Genomic DNA, 23,102 nt, shown 5'->3' with positions numbered 1-23,102 from the left:
AAAAATGAGTCAGGCATGGTGACACACACCTGTATTCCCAGCTACTTGAGAGGCTGAGGCAGGAGAACCCCTTGAACCCAGGAGGCAGAGGTTACAGTGAGCTGAGATCGTGCCACTGCACTCCAGCCTGGACGAAAGAGCAAGAGAATCTGTCTCAATAAATAAAATAAAGAATATAAAATAAAATAAATAATAACATTTTAAATAATAAGTAAATAATAAGCAACAGAATGGAGAGGGGGTCCTATTTGCCTTGCCAGATTTTAGAGAACTTAGTATAGGCCGGGCAGGTGCAGTGGCTCACGCCTGTAATCCCAGCACTTTGGGAGACCAAGGCAGTAGATCACATGAGGTCAGGAGTTCAAGACCAGCCTGACCAACATGGTGAAACCCCATCTCTACTAAAAATACAAAATTAGCTGAGCGTGGTGGCACATGCCTGTAATTCCAGCTACTTGGGAGGCTGAGGCAGGAGAATCACTTGAACTCGAGAGGTGGAGGTTGCAGTGAGCTGAGATCGCGCTACTGTACTCCAGCCTGGGCAACAAGAGTGAGGCTCTGTCTCAAAAAAAAAAAAAGAAAAGAAAACTTACTATAAAACTACTGGGATGAGGTCAATGTAACATATGGAGTGGTAGACAAACCAAGGGAAACAAGAAGTAATAAATATAGATGTTCATATACAGGGGAATTATTATATGGCCAAAATTAGCATTTCCATTTAATCGGAACACATTAGATATATTTGCTATTTTTGTTATTTATTTATTTATTTATTTATTTATTTTGAGACAGAGTTTCACTCTCGTTGCCCAGGCTGGAGTGCCATGGTGCGATCTTGGCTCACTGCAACCTGGGTTGAAGCGATTCTCCTGCCTCAGCCTCCCAAGTAGCTGGGATTACAGGCATGCGCCACCACACTTTTTTTTTTTTTACATTTTTAGTAGAGACAGGGTTTTCCATATTGGTCAGGCTGGTTTTGAACTCCTGACCTTAAGTGATCCGCCCACCTCGGCCTCCCAAAATGCTGGGATTATAGGCATGAGCCACCCTGCCCTGTCCCTATCTCTTTTTTTTTTTTTTTTTTTTTTTTTTGGAGATGGAGTCTGGCTCTCTCGCCCAGGCTGGAGTGCAATGACGCAATCTTGGCTCACTGCAACCTGGGTTCAAGTGATTCTCCAGCCTCAGTCTCCCAAGTAGCTGGGATTACAGGCGTCTGCCGCCACGCCCGGCTAATTTTTTGTATTTTTAGTAGAGACAGGGTTTCACTGTGTTCCCCAGGCTGGTCTCAAACTCCTGAGCTCAGGCAATCCACTCACCTCGGCCTCCCAAAGTGCTAGGATTACAGACGTGAGCCATTGCGCCCAGCACCTGTCTCTTTTAAAAATATATTATTTGCCCAACACACATTTCCAAGTTGCCATGGGGTAAACAAAATAAATTAAGCTGGCACAACTGAAAAAATAAAACTGGGGCCTTGGCCAGGCACAGTAGCTCAGGCCTATAATCCCAGCACTTTGGGAAGCTGAGGTGGGAGGATCACTTGAGCCCAAGAGTTTGAGACCAGCCTGAGCAGCATAGTAAGACCCTATCTCTATGAAAAATTTAGGCTGGGCGTGGTGGCTCATGCCTGTAATCACAGCACTTTGGGAGGGCGAGGTGGGCAAATCACTTTAGGTCGGGAGTTCGAGACCAGTCTGGCCAACATGGTGAAAACCCTTCTCTACTAAAAATACAAAAGTTAGCCAGGCATGGTGGCGTGCGCCTGTAATCCCAGCCACTTTGGTGGCTGAGGCATGAGAATCACATGAACCTGGAAAGTGGAGGTTGCAGTGAGCCGAGATTGCCCTACCGCACTCCAGCCTGGGTAAGGAAGTGAGACTCTGTCTCCAAAAAAAAAAAGATACTACAGACCAGGCGCGGTGGCTCACGCCTGTAATCCCAGCACTTTGGGAGGCCAAGGTGGACGGATCACAAGGTCAGGAGATCGAGACCATCCTGGCTAACACAGTGAAACCCTATCTCTACTAAAGATACAAAAAATCAGCCAGGCGTGGTGGCGGGCGCCCTGCAGTCCCAGCTACTCAGGAGGCTGAAGCAGGAGAATGGCATGAACCCGGGAGGTGGAGCTTGCAGTGAGCTGAGATTGTGTCACTGCACTCCAGCCTGGGCGACAGAGCAAGACTCCGTCTCAGAAAAAAAAAAAAAAAATCAAGGAGGCCCAGTGAGGTGGCTCACGCCTGTAATCCCAACACTTTGGGAGGCCAAGGCAGGTGGATCACCCGAGGTCAGGTGTTTGAGACCAGCCTGGCCAACATGGCACAACCTGTCTCTACCAAAAATACAAACATTAACTGGGTGTGCTGGCGGGCGCCTGTAATTCCTGCTACTCGAGAGGCTGAGATGGGAGAATTGCTTGAACCCGGGTGGTAGAGGTTGCAGTGAGCCAAGATTGTGCCACTGCACTCCAGCCTGGGTGACAGCAAGACTCCATCTCAGAAAAAAATAAGTACATAAATAAATAAATAAGTTAATAAAGGAAAGAAAATTTAAAATGAATTAGAGCTCTGCTAGGGGAAGTACTGACATATGATATTTATTGAGTGGGAAAAGTAAGATGCATGAAAGTGTGTACGATATGACCCAATTTTGGTATAACAATGACCAAAACCCAGTGATCCTTTTCTATATGATGAGGGGTGTGTGTGTGCATGTGTGTGTATTATGCATTCATGATAAAATTGTGTGTAGGTGTGTGCATATGTAATAAAGCTATTTTTCAAGACAAATACTAAGACCAATTCATTGCAAAAAGAGAAAAGGCCCCGAGAAGAAAATAAAAATTAACTATAAGCCCCTCCCCTCCCCCATATACCACAAGAAACGTCATATATATTTTTTTCTATGCTTACATGTGTGTGTTTACTTTTTAATTAATTAATTAATTTTTTTGAAACGGAGTTTCGCTCTTGTCACCCAGGCTGGAGTACAATGGCGCAATCTCAGCTCACTGAACCCTCCCCCTCCTGGGTTCAAGCAATTCTCCTGCCTCAGCCCCCCGTGTAGCTGGGAGTACAGGCATCCGCCACCAGGCCCGGCTAATTTTTTCTATTTTTAGTAGAGACAGGTTTCACTATGTTGGCCAGGCAAGTCTTGAACTCCTGACCTCAGGTGATCCTCCCACCTTGGCCTCCCAAAGCGCTGGGATTACAGGCATGAACTGCCACACCCGGCCTGTGTGTTTACTTTGCACAAAATTAGGATCATATAGTTCATATTGCTTTTTTTTTTTTTTTGAGATGGAGTTTCGCTCTTGTTGCCCAGGCTGGAGTGCAATGGCGCGATCTCAGCTCACTGCAACCTCCACCTCCTGGTTCAAGCGATTCTCCTACCTCAGCGTCCCGAGTAGCTGGGATTACAGGCATGCACCACCACGCCCAGCTAATTTTGTATTTTTTTTTTAGTAGAGATGGGGTTTCACTATGTTGGCCAGGCTAGTCTTGAACTCCCGACCTCAGGCGATCTGCCCACCTCAGCCTCCCAAAGTGCTGGGATTAGGATTACAGGCGTGAGCCACCGCGCCTGGCCCATATTGCTTTGACATCCATGTTTCTTCAGTCAACTTTTCTCATCTGTCTCTGAGCATTTGCTGATGCTCTTTTCTCTCCAAACCGCCCCTCCTCTAAGCTCCTGTTTAAATGCTACCTCCTCTGAGAAAGCTTCCCTTTAAGGTGCCTGACAGACAGTGGTTGGCGGCTCTGAATTTTATCATCACAGGCTCTCTCCCCTTCCTTGAAGCATGTTTAGGTCTACCTTGTATGAGAGTTTCTCGTGTGCTCCTCACCTCTCCTGTTAAACTGGGGAGCTCCTTGGGGGCAGGATCTCTGCCTCTTTCATAACTGTGTCCTCACGGTGCCTAGAATGTACACAGTAGGCACTTCATAAGCATCACTGTACAAAAGGGACATAGGTTTCCTGCCTGTCTTGTATGGAGTCATCTCAAGATAGTGTGCACTAAATTAGTCAAGGCGAATGGGGTAGATGCTTGGACACTGGGGGGAAGAGGTCAAAGCTGGGGAGCCGCCTCCAAGGCCTGGGGAATCCCCTTGGGACCACCCAGATCCACCCTCCACTCCTTCCCTGGGCTCTTCCAACTGCTCAGAAAGGAACAACCCACACACAGGGCTCTGTGTATGATATATATTTATATATATAATTGCTCTTATTTTATTTTACTTAATCCTCTTTTTACAGTAGATCTGACACAGGCATTAAATAACTGCAGAGAGAGACCATGGTAGGGCGGGTGCAGGAAAACACGGGGGCCCGAAGGGAAGAAACACAGATCCAGCTAGAGAAAAAGGGAAGGGTCCACCAGTGGGTGGAGCGTGGAGGCTGTGGCATTAAAAAAAGAAAAAGGTTAGCGAGGATGAGGAAGTGAAGAGCTGCTGGAGGACAAAGGGTTAAAATGCCTCTACAGCTACAGAATATTCAGAGCAGGAGGCAGGAGGCCCCTCATTTGACATTCTATGGGCATTATGGGTTTTTTGTTTTTGTTTTTGTTTTTTTTTTAAAGGCAAAAGGGTCTGAAGGAGATGGAGCCAAGACATTCAGAGGCTAGATTTGGAACTTTCAGGCTGGCATGTGGAGGAAAGGGAAGGAGTTAGTGATTAGTTGATAACTTGCTAAGAGAAGCCAGAGAGAGGATGGTGGGGGCAGATCTGGGCTCAGGGGAAGGAGGTGGAATAGTCCCAAAGCCAGCCGATGTTTCCAAGGTGGCCACTGGGGACAGAGCCAGAATGGCCGCCCCTCCCCCAGAGCTCCCTGGGAAGTGGAACTTGAAGGATATTCTGGGAAGGCGAATGGGGGAAGGGAGCCATCCGTAAAAACAAAGTGGATATTCAGCCTAGGTCAACCCCGCCCCTCTGGGGAGCAGCTATTTGGGTGATAGAAGGGCCTAGGAAGAAACCGAAGGCCAGACGCGGTAGCTCACGCCTGTAATCCCAACACTTTGGGAGGCCGAGGCGGGCGGATCACCTGAGGTCGGGAGTTCAAGACCAGCCTGACCAACATGGAGAAACCCTGTCTCTACTAAAAAATACAAAAAAATAAAATAAAATAAAATTAGTTGGGCGTGGTGGCGCATGCCTGTAATCCCAGCTACTCGGGAGGTTGAAGCGGGAGAATAGCTTGCTTAAACCCAGGATGCGGAGGTTGCGGTGAGCTGAGATTGTGCCATTTCACTCTAGCCTGGGCAACAAGAGGGAAGAAGGGAAGGAAGGAAGGAAGGAAGGAAGGAAGGAAGGAAGGAAGGAAGGAAAGAAGGGAGGGAGGAAGGGAGGGAGGGAGGGAGGGAGGGAGGGGAGAGAAACGGGAAGAGGAGGGAGGGAAGGAAGGAAGGAAGGAGAGAGAGAGAAAAAGAAAGAGAAAGAAAGAAAGGAAGGAAGGAAGGAAGGAAAAGAAAGAGAGAGAGAGAAAGAAAGAAAGAAAGGAAGGAAGGAAGGAAGGAAGGAAGGAAGGAAGGAAGGAAGGAAGGAAGGAAGGAAGGAAGAAAGGAAGGGAGAAACTGCTGAAGTCGGGGGTTGCCAGAGGATTTTCAGGAAGGGCCAACGCAGGCCTCGCTTCCAGTCCCTCATTTCCCAGCTCACAGAGTCACCAGAGGGTGAGAAGCAGAATGTGCCAGGAAAGAGGGAAAAGGCCACAGAACCACCTTGTCCTCAATTACAAAAAGGTGCATTTCAGAGGAGGGAATAGGGATGAAGAGGAGGAGAACACCTGCCCAGGAGCCAGATAAGTTCAAAGTCACCAAGATGACGACTGTGTAGACAGGGAGAAAGTGTGAGAGATCAAGGACCAGTGGCTAGAGCTTAGGAATGGAAGGACAGAGTGCCACATTCATCTCTGGAAGCAAAGGGGTGAAATGAGACACGTGTGCACGTTTGTATGTGTGTGGGGGGTGGGGGTATGTAGCTGGGTGGGTGGGTCAGTGGGCACTTCCTATAACTCTCAGGGGATATGCAGGCAGGAGAGTGGATAACTCTCACAGCTAAACCAGAACTAGAAAGCCTCCTAACTCCTCTGTGGCCATCTTAGCCCAGCTCCCCCTCATCTGAGGTTGGGAGAAGTTGGTCGGAAATGTGAGTGATGGGGAAGCGCAATGGACTTCAGGCTGGGTTGAGAAGTCAAGGAAAAGGGTGTGAGGCTCAGACAAGTCATAGCTCTGTTATCAAAAATACCTTTGGGGTGGGTGAGGGAGGGATCAGGCAGGGTCAGGGACATTCCAGGAGCATCCACAGGAGAGAGATGGGGTGGGAGGAAGGGGCCTCAGGTTTTGTTGATGCGGAGTTTGAAGGCCACACGGCCGGCGAACTTGTCTCGCTCATCATCTGTGGCGATGTTGGCGGCGTTGATGCGGCATTCTACATTCACCTCCACATTGGGGGTCACATTCAGGAACTTCACGGCCACCAGGGGCTGTGTGTAGTTCACCTGGGCCGGAGGAGCAGTGCAGGGTCTAGGCCTGGGGTGACGCGGCCTCCTTCCCTAGCTCACCACCCACACCCGCCATCAGCCTGGGCCTCCCCTGGGACTTACGTGGAACTTTTTGCCATAGTAGGGGAAGTACATGAGGTCGATGTTACCGTTGGCAGGGAACATGACGAAGTTGCCGAGATTCTCAGCATCTTCATCTCGCTGTGGGGGTGCAGGAAGATAGGGCGTGAGCCAGTTAGGGATGGCAGGCACCCAGGAGCTCACCAGACTTCCATTCGTTCTTTTGTTCTTCCTTCGCCCCCGATTATTCCTGTCTCAAGTTTGCCTCCCTGGAGCTGTGAGTCTGTGTGAGTGTGTCTGCGTGTGTAGATGAGGGGATGGTCTGTCTCTGTCATCACTCTAGGAACTCCTGAAGGCTGCTAATGACACGAAAGCCTCCTACTCTACTCCTACCCCAAGTTCTTACCCCATCCTCAGGAATCAGTTTCTGGAGCAGAGCCAAGAAAGAACAGATACATGATTAAGGGTTGAATAGAAAGCAAGGAAGGGGATGTGGAGGGAGCAGCAAGTTTCTAGAAGGAGACCAGGGGGTGGGTAGGGGGGAACAGCGTCCCAAGGACAACGAAGTGGTAGCAGATGGTGCTAACAGATCAGCAGCTACCAGATACCTAGAAGGAACTGACGGGTGGGGGCCATATGGGAGGGAGAGAGAAAGATATGGACAATCCGGAAACAAAGGAGAAGGTGGAAGCGTTAGGGAGAGAAGCCAGAGGCCAAGGTGTTGGTGAAGGAGGGCGTGTGTCTGCCCCTAGGAGAGCAGGCCTCTGCATCCTAGAGAGAAGCTAGAGGAGTGCGAGGCCCTCGGAGTTCAAGCTACGGTGGAGCCCACAAGCCCACTCTTACCCCCTTGTTTCTATGTTGATGGGGCCTCTAGGAGCAAAGAAGATAGGGAGAGACAGGTGAATTACACAGAAACCATGAAGGACACACAGGTGAGCAGGCAGACAAGGCCCAACGAACTCACCTTCCCAGCACAGGTAACATTCATGCTCTGGTTTGCTCCTGCATAGAAGTTGATGACCTGGAGTGAGGATGGAAGGTGAAGAGAGTCAGAGAAAGAAGTTGTCAAAGATGGGCATCCAGACCAAGCTAAGCCAGGGACTGTAGTCCCAACTACTAGGGAGGTTGAGGCAGGAGTATAGCTTAATTTCAGGAGTTCAAGGTCAGTCTTGGCAACATAGCGAGACCCTGTCTTTAAAAAAAAAAAAAAAAAAAAAGGCATCCAGCCTTCTAGCTACAGAGCTTAGCCTCCAAGAGCCCCGCCTCTCTTTTCCTCTCAGCTACACAAATATCCAAGTCTCTCTCATGCCCATTAGCCCCAGTGAAAGGATGCAACTGTCTGCAGGTGGTGTCCCCAGATCCTTCCTCCGTTCACCCTGGGGACCAAGGTCATAGGTACCCGGTTCATCTTGATGAAGACACAGGGCTGCCCAGTGCTGTAGCCATAGTGGGTGGGGTCCCCGATGCCAGAGCAGTTGCCCAGCTGGGTCCGGTTGAATTGACAGGCACGTTTGGGGTAGTTGAGGACTCCATTATCTGGCTGCTCGTAATAGCGCCCAGGGCGGCAGACATCATTCTTTTGGGCTTGGATAGAGTCGTTGTAAGCTAAGGAGGTGGGAGGGAGAGAGTCAGGGGCCAGATGCTCCACTTCCAAGGACCCCAGTCCCCTGCCTGAAGTCGTGAACTGCCACACAGCCAGAGCCACACTCACGCTCCAAGAACTTGTTGAGCTTCTGAACATGCTGGTCCCAGCTTTCAGTGTCACTGACATTGACAATGACATCAAGGTTCTCAGTCTTGGGACGAATCATCAAGCCTACAGCCGACAAAGGCAAAAAAGTTGGGGGGTATCTATAAGATGAGGGGCTGCACACAGAGGCAAGAAAATGGACACAGGGAACACCAGGGTGGGGACAGCGGTGAATATCTGATATCGTCTTCATGGGAGGGTGATCACGGGAGGGTTATCTGCCACATGCCCAAATCACACAGCTCCCAACTGCAGGAAATGGGAAGGTGGACAGATTCCAAGAAGAACTTCCCAGAACATGGGGATTGGGTCATCAGAATTAAACTCCTGGAAGGAACTATGAGTTCCTTCTGGAGGTTTGGGGGCACAAGAGCAGTTAGAGTAGCTGGCAGGGGGAGCCGCGACACTCACCCGGTGTAGCCAGTCGGTCCTGGTACTTGGGGGTATGGTCGGAGACAGTCTGCAGCATCACCCACATGGTGAGGGTGAACATGGCGGTGAGGAACCCATAAAAAACGAGGTAGAAGAGGAGGATAAAGGCTAGGGAGGAGGAAACAGGGTCAGCAGGGCCTAACATTCCCACCATACCCTCACCTATCCCCCACACACCCCTCTACCCACTCTGAAGTTCTGCACTGGGACTGGTCACAGAGCCACAGGGATGTCTTAGAGCCTTCCCCTGGGAGCAAAATGAGACAAGCTGGAAGCAGGCAGTTGTGTCTGGCTTCCAGCCATGACGCCCAGCCCCCTCCTGGTCCTAGGGCACAATGAAGCCCGACCTTGGGGAGGCCACAGAGACCTAAACTCTTGTTGCTGGGGCAACTCCAAGTATAGGCTGCTGTTACTTTGCCTCCAATTACATTTCCAACTTCTCAACCATGCTTAGTCCTGAAAAGGCACACATCTGTTACCTCTGCATTCATACTCATGCTTAAAGCTGTGCTAGCATGGTGACTTTTTAAGCGGGTACTGGCCACCATTCACAAGCAAACTCTCCTGCCACCCGGCAGAGCCTGGACCCTCAGATTTGAATAGCAAAATCTCTCTCCTGGTGCTCTTCAGAAGCCAAACTTTGAACACAGTTCCTGAAATGCAAGACCTAACACCCTAGCCTAGCTACAAATCTCTCAGAGACAGCTTGTTAGAACCTTCGACAGTCACCCCACCCTCAGCTCACACCCAGCACCCTGGGCAGAGGCAAGGAGGAAAGGCAGAATCTCCCGCAGCCCTCCCTTGGTGGGGTTTCTCCATGGCTCCCCTGCCTGAAGTAAGGGCCCAGGGGACGGCTGTTCCCACCACCCTGGACTCCCAATCCTTCCATCTCAGAAGACACTTCTTCCATGAAGTCCTCTGGCTCTCCCAAGCATTGCTGGATTCTTTCATTCCAGGGGCTGGAGTTTGAGTTCCCTGAGAGCATGGATTGCATGGGACCCACCTCGTGGGCTCCTGAGTGGGTGGACGGATGGGGACAGTGACAAATCAGTGTGGAAAAATTGTAAACCGTGTCACACAATGTCTCCTGTGTCTCAACGTCCCAGCTTGACCACCCCTCTTGGAAGAATTCCACCCCTCACCTGCACCTGTGCAGGTCACCAGACCCCCCCCCCCAACTACTACAACTCCCTGAGTCCTGCCATGGTCAGCCTGCGGAGGCTCCCAAGTCACCCGACTGTCACAGACACCTGGCTGGCTGATGCACACAAATCACCACAGTGACCACTCCTCCCTCCGCCACCTACATGGGAGCAAAACCTGCAGCCTCGGAAAAACTCATACTCTCAGCAGCCCCCCAACCCACAAAGCAGTCAGAGAAGGCTCCCAAGGCCAGGCGGTGGGATACAACTTCCGCCGTGAAGAACCCCCCTAACACACCCCCCCAAGACCCGCCCCTTCATGAACGTTCCCAGGGTCCAGGGGGTGGGCACGAGCTAAAAATAGACGGGACTGCCGAGCTAGTGAGAGCCGGAGGGAGGGAAGGGGCGCTCTTTGGAGGTGGGGGACGCCCGTGTGGAGCGGACAGGCCCCGAGAGGGAGTGTGAGCGCCACGGCGCGGACACGCAGGCAGAGCTGGCGACCCCCCGCCCGAGGGGGCTCCGCGGGGGGCGGGAAGGCGGCTGTGACCTACTTTCTCCGCCTCCGCACGGCCAGCCGGGGAGATTAGGCTGGCGATTCGGCCCCCTCCCAGCCCAGAGCCCAGCAGGGAGGCTTGACGCCGGGGACCCGGGAAGGGAGCTGGGGCCGCATCGGCGGGACCCTGCGCCCCCGAGGCGTCACCCCGCGGCTCTCCCCCGCCCGTTGCGTGCCGGCCCTGCGTACCCCAGCTGGTCCCGGTGCGGCCCATAAACTGGTGCGTCCTCGGGTTCCACACGAACTCCTTCCACTCCTCAACCACCTGCCCGCAGCTCTTCTTCTCTTTCTGGATGACCATCTTGGCGGCGCGGGTCTAGTCCGGGCGCGGGGCAGGGGGCTGCGGAGAAGCGGGGGCGCCGCGCGCTGAAGCCCTCCACACAACCAAAAGCGCGGGGAGCAAAGGTGGCGGAGGCAAAGGAGACCCCCTCAGATATGCAGCTGCTGCAGATTCCGGGGTGCACGGCCACGCGCTGCGGGGTGCTGGCAGCGCGGCAGAAGATGCACCGATCCTAGGCCCCCCAACTGCGATGAAAAGGGGTGCTATCAGAGCAGGAGAGAATAACAAGAGGAAGGGGTATGAACGCAGCTTCACCCTCGCCAAACCGTCTAGAAACAAAACGAAAAGGGGTGCACAAGCAGACGGCTACAAAAGCCGAGCAGAATGCAGAAAAAAAGCGGGGTACAAAAAGGCAGGGAGAGGTGGGGGAGGGGGCCGCCCCGAAATTCAAGATGCAAAGCAGCTGTGGAACGAAGCTCAAGGCTCCCTCCGCCAAGCGGAGACCACTGCACCAGTGGTGGCTCAGCCGCGGGGGTGGGGCGGGGACGCGCAGTTGGGGGACAGCCAGGGATGGGGGGCCCCCCAAGCGGAGGCTCCGCTCCTCAGCAGTGCGGGGCCCGCGGTCGCCGAGCGCGGTCTTTATACTCTGCGGCTCTGGGGGTGCCCGCCCCCTTCCCACCCCCAGAAGCTCCGCCTCCTTGCCACTGGCCCAGGCGACCTCATACATATGTAAATATGGAGGGGTTGGGCCCGCCCCCCTGCCTCTTCTGAGGGACCTGGCGGTCTCTCCATTACCCCCACCCCAAGTACTGGACTGGGACAGGATGGGAGGAAGAGATAGAGGGCGTGTCCGGGCGGAGTAGAGGGAAAGATAACCCCAGAGAAACGCAACGACAGAGAGAGAAGCTGATGATATATGCTCAAAGGTGGGGGCCCCAGGCAGGGAGTTAGAGAGTAAGATATACATGCGGTGGAAGAGTCCAGGAGCAGATGGGGCAGAATGTCAGAGGAATAAAGAGCTAGAGATCAAGAAAGAGAACGAAGAGACCAGCCGGGAGGCTGGCCGAGGGAAGCTAGGACAGGCCACGCAGAGATGGATAAAGGCCACCCTCAGAGGTACGTTCCCCTGTTGGGAACCGCTACCAGTCCCCCAGATGCCTCCTTCTCCAATCTCACAGCCCCTGTCCACACCACCTGGCTCTGTCCACGTGCAGAGGCTTCCCCATCTTCCCGTCACGTCTCCCTGAAGCCCTCTCAACACCACATTCCCAGTCCCCAGCACTGCCCTGAGACCCCAGCCCTGCAGCCAGGTCTACTTCGGTTCTCTGCCTCCTGGCAGCCCCACCCCGACGTCTGAACTCCCATCCTTATATGTCTACTTGGGTCAGCAAACATTTATTGAGCACCTCTATAGACTGTGTACTGTAGCCCTGGGGAGGCCAGAGAGGTTACACTCTCACGGGGCTCACAGTCTAGGAGGGGGGTACACTTGCCTCTAAATACCACATGCTAAGAATCATTATCTCGGCCGGGCGCGGTGGCTCAAGCCTGTAATCCCAGCACTTTGGGAGGCCGAGGCGGGCAGATCACGAGGTCAGGAGATCGAGACCATCCTGGCTAACCCGGTGAAACCCCGTCTCTACTAAAAAATACAAAAAAACTAGCCGGGTGAGGTGGCGGGCGCCTGTAGTCCCAGCTGCTCGGGAGGCTGAGGCAGGAGAATAGCCTAAACCCGGGAGGCGGAGCTTGCAGTGAGCTGAGATCCGGCCACTGCACTCCTGCCTGGTAATCCCAGCACTTTGGGAGGCCAAGGCGGGCAGATCACGAGGTCAGGAGTTCGAGACTAGCCTTGCCCACATGGTGAAACCCCATCTCTACTTAAAAATGCAAAATTAGGCAGGGCGCAGTGGCTCATGCCTGTAATCCCAGCACTTTGGGAGGCCGAGGCAGGTGGATCACGAGGTCAGGAGATCGAGACCATCCTGGCTAACATGGTGAAACCCTTGTTCCTACTAAAAATACAATAAAATTAGCCAGGCATGGTGGCGGGCACATGTGGTCCCAGCTGCTTGGGAGGCTGAGGCAGGACAATGGCGTGAACCTGGGAGGCTGAGCTTGCAGTGAGCCGAGATTGCACCACTGCACTCCAGACTAGGCAACAGAGTGAGACTCTGTCTCAAAAAAAAAAAAAAAAAAAAAAAGCAAAATTAGCAGGGTGTGGTGGTGTGCACCTGCAATCCCAGCTACTCAGGAGGCTAAGGCAGAATAGCTTGAACCCGGGAGGTGGAGGTTGCAGTGAGCCGAGATCGCACCACTACACTCCAGCCTGGGCAATAGAGTAACACTTCATCTCAAAAAAGAAAAAAAAAGAAAATCATTATCTTGACCATGCCCGGTGGCTCATGACTGTAATCCCAGCTCTGTGGGAGGCTGAGGCTGGCGGATCACCTAAGCAAAGGAGTTCCAGACCAGAGCTTAGGAGTTCAAGACCAGCCTGGCCAACATGGTAAAACTACGTCTCTAGTAAAACTACAAAAATTAGCCGAATACAGTGGTGGGAGCCTGTAACCCCAGCTACTCAGAAGGCTGAGGCAGGAGAATCGCTTGAACCCAGGAGACGGAGGTTGCAGTGAGCCAAGATTGCGTCATTGTGCTCCAGCCTGGGCAACAGAGCAAGATTCTGTCTCAAGAAAAAAGAAAAAGAATCATTATCTCCACCTCTTTTAATCTTTCTTCAAATCTTGCCTATTTTCCTTGGAGAGGTTTTTCTTCTCCTTTCAACTGTTACCTTAAATCCTTAGCCCAAGTTCTCAACACCTCACATCCAAACTGTCATCCACGTCCTCAAACCCACTCCCTCCAGTCCAAGGCCAGCTTCCTGACATGGGACCTGCACAGTCATGCAAGGCCCATGCTCATAGTTGTTTGGTTTAAAACTCTGCTATTGGCCGGGTGCGGTGGCTCACGCCTGTAATCCCAGCACTTTGGGAGGCCGAGACAGGCGGATCACGAGGTCAGGAGATCGAGACCATACTGGCTAACATGGTGAAACCCCGTATCTACTAAAAATACACACAAAAAAATTAGCCGGTCATGGTGGTGGGCGCCTGTAGTCCCAGCTACTGGGGAGGCTGAGGCAGGAGAATGGCTTGAACCCAGGAGGCGGAGCTTGCAGTGAGCCGAGATGGCACCACTGCACTCCAGCCTGGGCAACAGAGCAAGACTCCGTCTCAAAAAATAAATAAATAAATAAATGAAAAATAAATAAAACTCTGCTATTGCTTTTCTTTCCCCACCAAACATTTATGGAGCTGAATGCCATCACTGTCTTGAAATTCTTCATAGTTCTATCTGTGAATTTGTGCTTTGTAAGTGACATCCAGTGGAGCACTGACGCATGCCTGTGAGCGAGGAGATACGTCCCATTCACACATCGTTCCAGATGCACCACGAGCACAGAATTCTGGGGGACCTACAACGTGTGGGAGTTCAGCCAGATTCCAAATGAGTACAAGGTAAGCATGTTATGTCTACAACTGAATACGTGAGACTGAGCGTGGCCAACTGCTAAATTGGACATGAACATGGAAATGTTCCCTCTGCAAGGAACCTCAACAACAATGGCCCCTGCCTGTAATCCCAGCACTTTGAGAGACCCAGGCGGGGGCATCCCTTGAGCCCAGGAGTTCAAGACAAGCCTTGAGCTTGACCCCATCTGGCGAGACCCCATCTCTATGAAAAACTTATTTAAAAATTAGTCAGGCATTTTAGCCAGGTTAGACTAGTAGCCACCTCTAGTCCCAGCTACTTAGAAGGCTGAGCTGGGAGGATTGGATCGCTATGATCACGCCACTGCACTCCAGCCTAGGTGACAGAGCAAGAGACTATCTCAAAAGAAAGAAAAAAGAAAAATAATTCTATTTTGGCTGCAGTGAGCCAAGATCGCACCATTGCACTCCAGCCTGGGCGACAGAGGGAGTCTCAAAAACAAACAAATAAACGAACAAAAAACATTTAAACATTAAATAGTAAAGAAAAAAACACCATGAGAAAGCCAGGCATGGTGATATGCGCCTGCAGCCCTAGCTACCCAGAGGCTGAGACTGGAAGGTCGTTCATGGATATGCTGGGTACTGTGGCTCACATCTGTAATTTCAGCACTTTGGGAGGCCGATGTGGGTGGATCCCTTGAGTCTAGGAGTTCCACACCAGCCTGGCCAACATGGCAAAACCCTATCTCTAGTAAAAATACAAAAATTAGCCGGGCATGGTGGCCCATGCCTGTAATCCCAGCTACTCAGGAGGCTGAGGCAGAAGAATTGCTTGAACCCTGGAAGTGGAGGTTGCAGTAAGCCAAGATCACGTCACTGCACTCCAGTCTGGGTGACATAGCCAGACCCTGTCTCTAAAACAAAAAACCATGAGAAGTTGAAAGAACTATGGATGAAAGGAAAATAGTTTAGGCCGGGTGCGGTTGTTCACACCTGTAATCCCAGCAGTTTGGGAGGCCAAGGTGGGTGGATCATTTGAGGTCAGGAGTTCAAAACTAGCCTGGCCAACAAGGTGAAATCCCGTCTCTACAAAAAAATACAAAAATTAGCTGGGCGTGGTGGTAGTCCCAGCTACTCGGGAGATTGAGGGAGGAATCGCTTGAACCCTGGAGGCAGAGGTTGCGGTGAGCAGAAATCATGCCACTGCACTCCAGCCTGGGTGACACAGTGAGACACTGTCTCAAAAAAAAAAAAATTATATTTTAGTGCCTCTAAGGGCACTTTTTCCCCTAGGTTTTGAACAAGAGCCCCTGTATTTCCATTTTGCACTGGGTCCTGACAATTATGCAGCTGGCCCTGCTTCAGTCTATTCTGCAGCGGACTCACGAGTAATTTTCTCAAAATACAGCTTTAATTAGGCCACTCCTCAGCTGAAAGTTCTTCAGTGACTTCTTATTACCCTGCAGGATAGAGTCCTGATTCTTCAGTCTAACCTGCAGGATACTCTGCAGTCTACTCCCATCCTGTGTCCCCAGCCTCCTTTCCCACTAGTCCCTGACTAGTCCTCTCCTGGAGCCAAGCCAGGCACTCCTGGGGTAGACTGCGCTTACTCCTGACTTCACACATCTGTGCATTTCATTCCTTTGTCCTGGAAGACTACCTACCCTTCAGAGGCCAGCCCCAACTCCCATTCATGCATTCAACGCATACCAATTTTTTTTTTTTTTTTTGAGATGAAGTTTCACTCTTGTCATCCAGGCTGGAGTGCAATGGCACAATCTCAGCTCACTGCAACCTCTGCCTCCTGGGTTCAAGAGATTCTCCTGCCTCAGCCTCCTGAGTAGCTGGGATTACAGGCACCTGCCACCGCGCCTGGCTAATTTTTGTATTTTTAGTAGACACGGGGTTTTGCCATGTTGGTCAGGCTGGTCTTGAACTCCTGACCTTGGGTGATCCACCCACCTTGGCCTCCCAAAGTGCTGGAATTGTGGTGTGAGCCACCATGCCTGGCCCACTCAATGCGTATCTAGTGAGCATTTGCTTAGAGCCAGGTGCTATCACTATTCTGGTCCCTGTGTTCCTGGGGCTGCCACTCCAGTAGACAATTAACAAAAGCAAACAAATATAATAATTTTATTATTATCATTATTATTACTATTTTGAGATAGAGTCTCATTCTGTCGCCCGGGCTGGAGGGCAGTGGTACAGTCTCGGCTCACTACAACCTCCGCCTCCCGGGTTCAAGCAATTTTCCTGCCTCAGCCTCCGGAGTAACTGGGATTACAGGCATGCACCAACACGCCTAGCTAATTTTTGTATTTTAGTAGAGACCGGTTTCACCATGTTGGCCAGGCTGGTCGTCTCCAACTCATGACCTCAGGTGATCCGCCTGCCTCGGCCTACCAAAGTGCTGGGATTACAGGAATGAGCCGCCGTACCCGGCCTAATAATGTTAATATTATGCAGGAAAGATAGAACAGGCTAATGTACCAGAGAGTGCCCGGATGGTCAGGAGTGGCCTTACCGAGACGGCAACTTTTTTTTTTTTTTTTTTTTTTTTTTGAGACGGAGTCTCTCTCTGTCACCCAGGCGGGAGTGCAGTGGTGTGATCTAGACTCACTGTAACCTCTGACTCCGGGGTTAAAGCGATTCTCCTGCCTCAGCCTCCTGAGTAGCTGGGACTACAGGTGCATGCCACCACGCCCAGCTAATTTTTTGTATTTTTAGTAGAGACAGGGTTTTACTATGTTAGCCAGGATGGTCTCAATCTGCTGACCTCGTGATCCGCCCGCCTCAGCCTCGCAAAATGCTGGGATTACAGGCGTGAGCCACAGCACCCGGTCTTTTTTTCCTTTCTTTCTTTTTTTTTTTTTTTGAGATGGAGTCTCTGTCATCCAGGCTGGAGTGCAATGGCATGATCTCGGCTCACTCCAACCTTCGCCTCCTGGGTTCAAGTGCTTCTCCTGCCTCAGCCTCCTGAGTAGCTGGGATTACAGGCGTGCGCCACCACGCCCAGCTAATTTTTGTATTTTTAGTAGAGATGGTTTTTCACCATGTTGGTCAGGCTGGTCTCGAACTCCTGACCTCAGGTGATCCACCTGCCTCGGCCTCCCAAAGTGCTGAGATTACAGGCGTGAGCCACCACACCCGGCTGCAACTTTTTTTTTTGAGACAGTCTCTGTCTGTCGCCCAGGCTGGAGTACGGTGGTGCAACTGTGGTTACTGCAGCCTTGAACTCCTGTAAGGGAAATGACTGTTCGTGTAAGACTTACACACCCAAAAGGAGGTCTGAGAGGTAAGGGAAGAGATTTCCAGGAAGAAGGAATTGGAAGTGCAAAGTCTGGGCTTTAATGAGCCAAGGCAAGATGAATAGAGTAAGAGATTAAAGAGCTAGGCCAAACCATAAAGGGTCCTTGTAGGCCTAAGAAAATGGTTGGATATTTTTGACGTCATATCCCATGTAGTGGATGCAGTTTGGATTTTAATCCAACCACCATGAAAACAATTCTGTGGTTTCAGGAAGGAGAGTGACATGATTATATTTAATGAAAATCAGCTGGGCGCAGGGGCGCATGCCTATAATCTCGGCACTTTGGGAGGCCCAGGCAGGCACATCATTTGAGGTCAGGAGTTCAAGACCAGACTGGCCAACATGACGAAACCCCATCTATACTAAAAATACAAAAATTATCACGCCTGTAATCCCAGCACTTTGGGAGGCCTAGGCGGGCGGATCACTTGAGGTTAGGAGTTCCAGACCAGCCTGGCCAACATGTGAAACCCTGTCTCTACTAAAAATACAAAACTAGCTGGGCAGCTGGGTACAGTGGCTCACGTCTGTGATCCCAGCACTTTGGGAGGCCGAAGCGGGCAGATCATGTGGTCAGGAGTTCGAGAGCAGCCTGACCAACATAGTGAAACCCCATCTCTACTAAAAATACAAAACATCAGCCGGGAGTGGTGGTGGGCACTTGTAATCCCAGCTACTCTGGAGGCTAAGACAGGAGAATCACTTGAACCCAGGAGGCAGAGGTTGCAGTGAGCCAAGGTCGTGCCATTACACTCCAGCCTTGGCAACACTGCGAGACTCTGTCTCAAAAAAAAAGACTGGGCGCAGTGGCTCATGCCTGTAATCCCAGCATTTTGGGAGGCCGAGGCATGTGGATCACAAGGTCAGGGGATCAAGACCATCCCGGCTAACATGGTGAAACCCCGTCTCTTCTAAAAATACAAAAAATTAGCCAGGTGTGGTGGCAGGTGCCTGTAGTCCCAGCTACTCGGGAGGCTGAGGCAGGAGAATGGCATGAACCGGGGAGGCGGAGCTTGCAGTGAGCTGAGATCACGCCACTGCACTCCAGCCTGGGCGACACAGCGAGACTCTGTCTCAAAAAAATAATAAATAAAGAAGAAAAAGAAAATCACCATGGCTACTGTGTGGAGAGCAGACCACGCAAATCAAGGAAACCAGTTTGGAAAGCTTTTCAGCAAGCAGTCCAGGTGGGAGATGTGGCTATCTTAGACCAGAGTAGCAGGTTGCAGATGGAGACAAGAGGATGGGTTCAGGACCTATTTTGGAAGTAGAGTGAACAATGGGGATGAATAAGAATCAAAGCTGATGTCTAAGTTTCTGTCTTGAGTAACTGGTTGAAAACTCTTGGCCAGGCGCGGTGGCTCACAGCTGTAATCCCAGCACTCTGGGAGGCTGAGGCAGGTGGATCACCTGAGGCCAGGAGTTTGAGACCAGCCTGGCCAACATGGTGAAACCTTGTCTCTACTAAAAATACAAAATTAGCTGAGTGTAGTGGTGTGCGCCTGTAATCCCAGCTACTCAGGAGGATGAGGCAGGAGAATCACTTGAACCTCAGAGGTGGAGGTTGCAGTGAGTCGAGATCGCACCATTGCACTCCAGCCTAGGTGACAAAGTGAGACTCTGTCTCAAAAAAAAAAGAAAAGAAAAGAAAAGAAAACTCTTGTGCATATTTCATCTCTTAAACTAGACTCTAAGCACTCTAAGCTCTTTGAGAACAGGGCTTTGTCTTGGACTATTTACTCTTTCTTCAAACTCAAGAAACCCATAGAGCTACCAAAGATAGTTTCTGGTTGAACTGGGCGTGAACATGGAAAGGCTCCTTCTGCAGGGAACCTCAGAAGCAACTTGCTCTTTCCTTCCTCAGGAGAGAAGCACTGAAGTGGCCCAGCCTCCATTTGGAAAGATGAGACTTGGTCCGATCCTCAAGACATAAAGCTTAGCAAACACAGCCAGGGGTGGCCTCCGGATTCCTGGCTCAGTCTCTGCCCTGTACCCCATGTTCACCTGGAAAGAAAGAAAGAAAGATCTTCTGTGCACCGTAGGGGGTTTATGGAGTAAGGATGAGATACCTGTTGCTCCCTTCCTTGCTGTCTGCTGCAGGTTTGGAGGAGGGGATGGAGGAGGAGGGAGGGGCCTCAGCATTAAATGCAACATTGGTGTTCTGAGGGAAACAGGCTGAGAAAGGGGAGATCTGAAAAATCTCTAGGAAAATAGCCATTACAAAGCTCCAGCCTTTTCCTGGAGCCCGCCTTTCCCACCAGCATCTCCAGAAAGGAACCAGGGCACGAGAGCCTTCACACCCTCTCTCTCATATCTAAACCTTATCCTGAACCAGGGCACGAGAGCCTTCACACCCTCTCTCTCATATCTAAACCTTATCCTGAACCAGGGCACGAAAGCCTTCACACCCTCTCTCTCATATCTAAACCTTATCCTGAACCAGGGCACGAGAGCCTTCACACCCTCTCTCTCATATCTAAACCTTATCCTGAACCAGGGCACGAGAGCCTTCACACCCTCTCTCTCATATCTAAACCTTATCCTGAACCAGGGCACGAGAGCCTTCACACCCTCTCTCTCATATCTAAACCTTATCCTGAACCAGGGCATGAGAGCCTTCACACCCTCTCTCTCATATCTAAACCTTATCCTGAACCAGGGCACGAGAGCCTTCACACCCTCTCTCTCATATCTAAACCTTATCCTGAGGTCTGTACCTGTCGATCTCCTTCCCCTCAGTTCATGCAATTCCAGGGACTTAGCTGTCCGGGTTCCCAACAAAATAGGTGTTTGCAAAGACAAGAACAAGGAGAGAGAAGACTTCTGAAACAAAGATATGGGGGGAGAAGAGAATGGAAAAGTGCTGCTTAATGGGGACAGAGTCTCAGTTTTATAAAGATGAAAAGAGTTCTGGAAATGACTGGCCAGGCGCGGTGGCTCAAGCCTGTAATCCCAGCACTTTGGGAGGCCGAGACAGGCGGATCACGAGGTCAGGAGATCGAGACCATCCTGGCTAACACGGTGAAACCCCATCTCTACTAAAAAATACAAAAAAAAAATAAAAAACTAGCCAGGTGACGTGGCGGGCGCCTGTAGTCCCAGCTACTCGGGAGGCTGAGGCAGGAGAATGGCGCAAACCTGGGAGGCGGAGCTTGCAGTGAGCTGAGACCCGGCCACTGCACTCCAGCCCTGGCGACAGAGCAAGACTCTGTCTCAAAAAAAAAAAAAAAGAGTTCTGGAAATGGATGGTGGTGATGGCTGCACAACATCGTGAATGGAGTTAATGCCACTGAAATGTACACTTAGAAATGGTTAAGATGACAGGAGACTGAGGCGGGATAATTGCTTGAACCTGGGAAGCGGAGGTTGCAGTGAGCCGAGATCACGGCACTGCACTCCAGCTTGGGCAACACAGCAAGACTCCATCTCAAAAAAAAAAAAAAAGAAGAAGGTTAAGATGGGCCAGACATGGTGACTCACACCTGTAATCCCAGCACTTTGGGAGGCCGAGGTGGGTGGATCACCTAAGGTCAGGAGTCCGAGGCCAGCCTGGCCAACATGGTGAAACCCCGTTTTGGCCAGGCGCGGTGGCTCACGCCTGTAATCCCAGCACTTTGGGAGGCCAAGGCGGGTGGATCATGAGGTCAGGAGATCCAGACCATCCTGACTAACACGGCGAAACCGCATCTCTACTAAAAATACAAAAAAATCAGCCAGGCGTGGTGGCGGGCGCCTGGAGTCCCAGCTACTCGGGAGGCTAAGGCAGGAGAATGTCGTGAATCCAGGAGGTGGAGCTTGCAGTGAGCCGAGATAGTACCACTTCACTCCAGCCTGGGCTACAGAGAGAGACTCTGTCTCAAAAAAAAAGAAAAAGAAACCCCATCTGTACTAAAAATACAAAAATTAGCTGACCACGGTGGCTCACGCCTGTAATCATAGTACTTTGGGAGGCCAAGGTGGGCTGATCACCTGAGGTCAGGAGTTCGAGACCAGCCTGGCCAACATGGTGAAATCCTATCTCCACTAAAAATACAAAATTTATCACGCCTGTAATCCCAGCTACTCAGGAGGCTGAGGCAGGAGAATTGCTTGAACCCAGGAGGCAGACATTGCAGTGAGCAGAGATCACACCACTGCACTCTAGCCTGGGTGACAGAGCAAGACATGGTCTCAAAAAAAAAAAAAAGAAAAAATTAGCCAGGCATAGTGGTGCATGCCTGTAGTCCCAGCTACTGGGGAGGCTGAGGTGAGAGGATTACTTGAGCCCAGAAAGTCAAGGCTACAGTGAGCCATGATTGCACCAATGTACTCCAGCCTGGGCAACAGAATGAGATCTTGTCTCAAAAGCAAAAAAAGGGTTCAGGTGGTAAATTTGATGTTGTGTATATTTTACCACAATTGAAAGAAGGAAGGAAGGGAAGGAAAGAAAGAAAAAGAAAATAAGAGAAGAGGCCAGGAATGGTGGCTCGCACCTGTAATCCCAGTGCTTTGGGAGGCTGAGTGGGGAAGATTCCAAGAGTGGGGCCAAGAGTTTGAGATCAGCCTGAGTAACATAGCAAGACCGCATCTCTACAAAAAATTTAAAAATAAGCTGGGTGCAGTGGCCTGCTCCTGTGGTCCCAGCCATGATTGCACCACTGTACTCCAGTGGGCAACACAGCAAGACTCTGTCTCTAAAAAAAAAAAATAGAAGAAAAAGAAGAAAGAAAGTCAGATGTGGTGGCTCACACCTGTAATCCCAGGACTTTGGGAGGCCAAGGTGGGTGGATCACTCGAGGTCAGAAGTTTGAGACCAGCCTGGCCAACAAGGTAAAACCCCATCTCTACTAAAAATACCAAAAAAATTAGTCAGGTTTGGTGGTGCATGTCTGTAATCCCAGCTACTCAGGAAGCTGAGGCAGGAGAATAGCTTGAACCCGGGAGTTGGAGGTTGCAGTGAGATGAAATCAGGCCACTGCACTTCAGCCTCGGCAACAGAATGAGACTCCGTCTCAAAAAAAAAAAAAAAAAAGAGAAGAAGAAGAAGGAAAAGAAGAATAGATAAGAAGATGAAGTTTATTCACTGACCAGATCAAGCTCCAACTACTCAGCATGACACACAAGGCCACATAGCCCAAGGAGCTCCCATCTGCCCTCACTCCATCTCAGCCTGCCCATGGTTCAGCCACATCACACGCCCTCCCTCATCTTTCATACCCAGCAGGCTCAGACTAATATGTCAAGAACTATGTGTGAGATTAATAAGAATGACATTTCTCATATATATTGAGATATACATATATATCATATATTGAGCACTTTCTGTATGCCAAACACTATGCTAGACATTAAAATGTCTACATGATTTCACCAAATCTTCACAACAACCTTCTAAGATAGAGAAACTTCCCATTTTATAGATGGGGAAACAGAGTGATAGAGGTTTAGTCATTTGTTCAACTTCACACATCTAACAACTCGCTCATTTTGTTTTTTTTATTTTTTTGTTTTCTTGTTCCAGAGTCTCACTCTGTTGCCCAGGCTGGAGTGCAGTGGTGCAGTCTCAGCTCACTGCAACCTCCGCCTCCCGGGTTCAAGGGATTCTCCTGCCTC

The 23,102-nt window shown here is 50.8% G+C and overlaps 1 protein-coding gene across 1 annotated transcript; it reads right to left on the bottom strand.

Annotated features, from left to right (window-relative positions):
• Nucleotides 1-4,186: 4,186 nt before the first annotated feature.
• On the bottom strand, nucleotides 4,187-11,327 carry ATP1B2 (ATPase Na+/K+ transporting subunit beta 2). Its single transcript, XM_008010189.3, has 7 exons — nucleotides 10,619-11,327; nucleotides 8,714-8,842; nucleotides 8,264-8,368; nucleotides 7,952-8,157; nucleotides 7,517-7,573; nucleotides 6,595-6,693; nucleotides 4,187-6,489 (listed from the first exon to the last, which is right to left on the bottom strand). Exons 1-7 carry the CDS (start codon nucleotides 10,728-10,730, stop codon nucleotides 6,325-6,327), a joined length of 873 nt encoding a protein of 290 aa, XP_008008380.1. The 5' UTR covers nucleotides 10,731-11,327; the 3' UTR covers nucleotides 4,187-6,324.
• Nucleotides 11,328-23,102: the final 11,775 nt, after the last annotated feature.

The sequence above is a fragment of the Chlorocebus sabaeus genome, chromosome 16 (genome assembly GCF_047675955.1).
Source record: "Chlorocebus sabaeus isolate Y175 chromosome 16, mChlSab1.0.hap1, whole genome shotgun sequence".
NCBI lineage: Eukaryota > Metazoa > Chordata > Mammalia > Primates > Cercopithecidae > Chlorocebus > Chlorocebus sabaeus.
This window is presented reverse-complemented; position numbering and strand designations above follow the sequence as displayed.

What these genes read in the sequence shown, in the direction of transcription:
- ATP1B2 (XM_008010189.3), bottom strand. Translation starts at nt 10,730, where the DNA reads ATGGTCATCCAGAAAGAGAAGAAGAGCTGCGGGCAGGTGGTTGAGGAG. An exon ending in GCTCAACAAGTTCTTGGAGC is followed by an intron (nt 8,158 to 8,263) that starts GTGAGTGTGGCT and finishes CCACCTCCTTAG; the next exon opens with CTTACAACGACTCTATCCAA. An exon ending in ACTATGGCAAAAAGTTCCAC is followed by an intron (nt 6,490 to 6,594) that starts GTAAGTCCCAGG and finishes CCTCCGGCCCAG; the next exon opens with GTGAACTACACACAGCCCCT.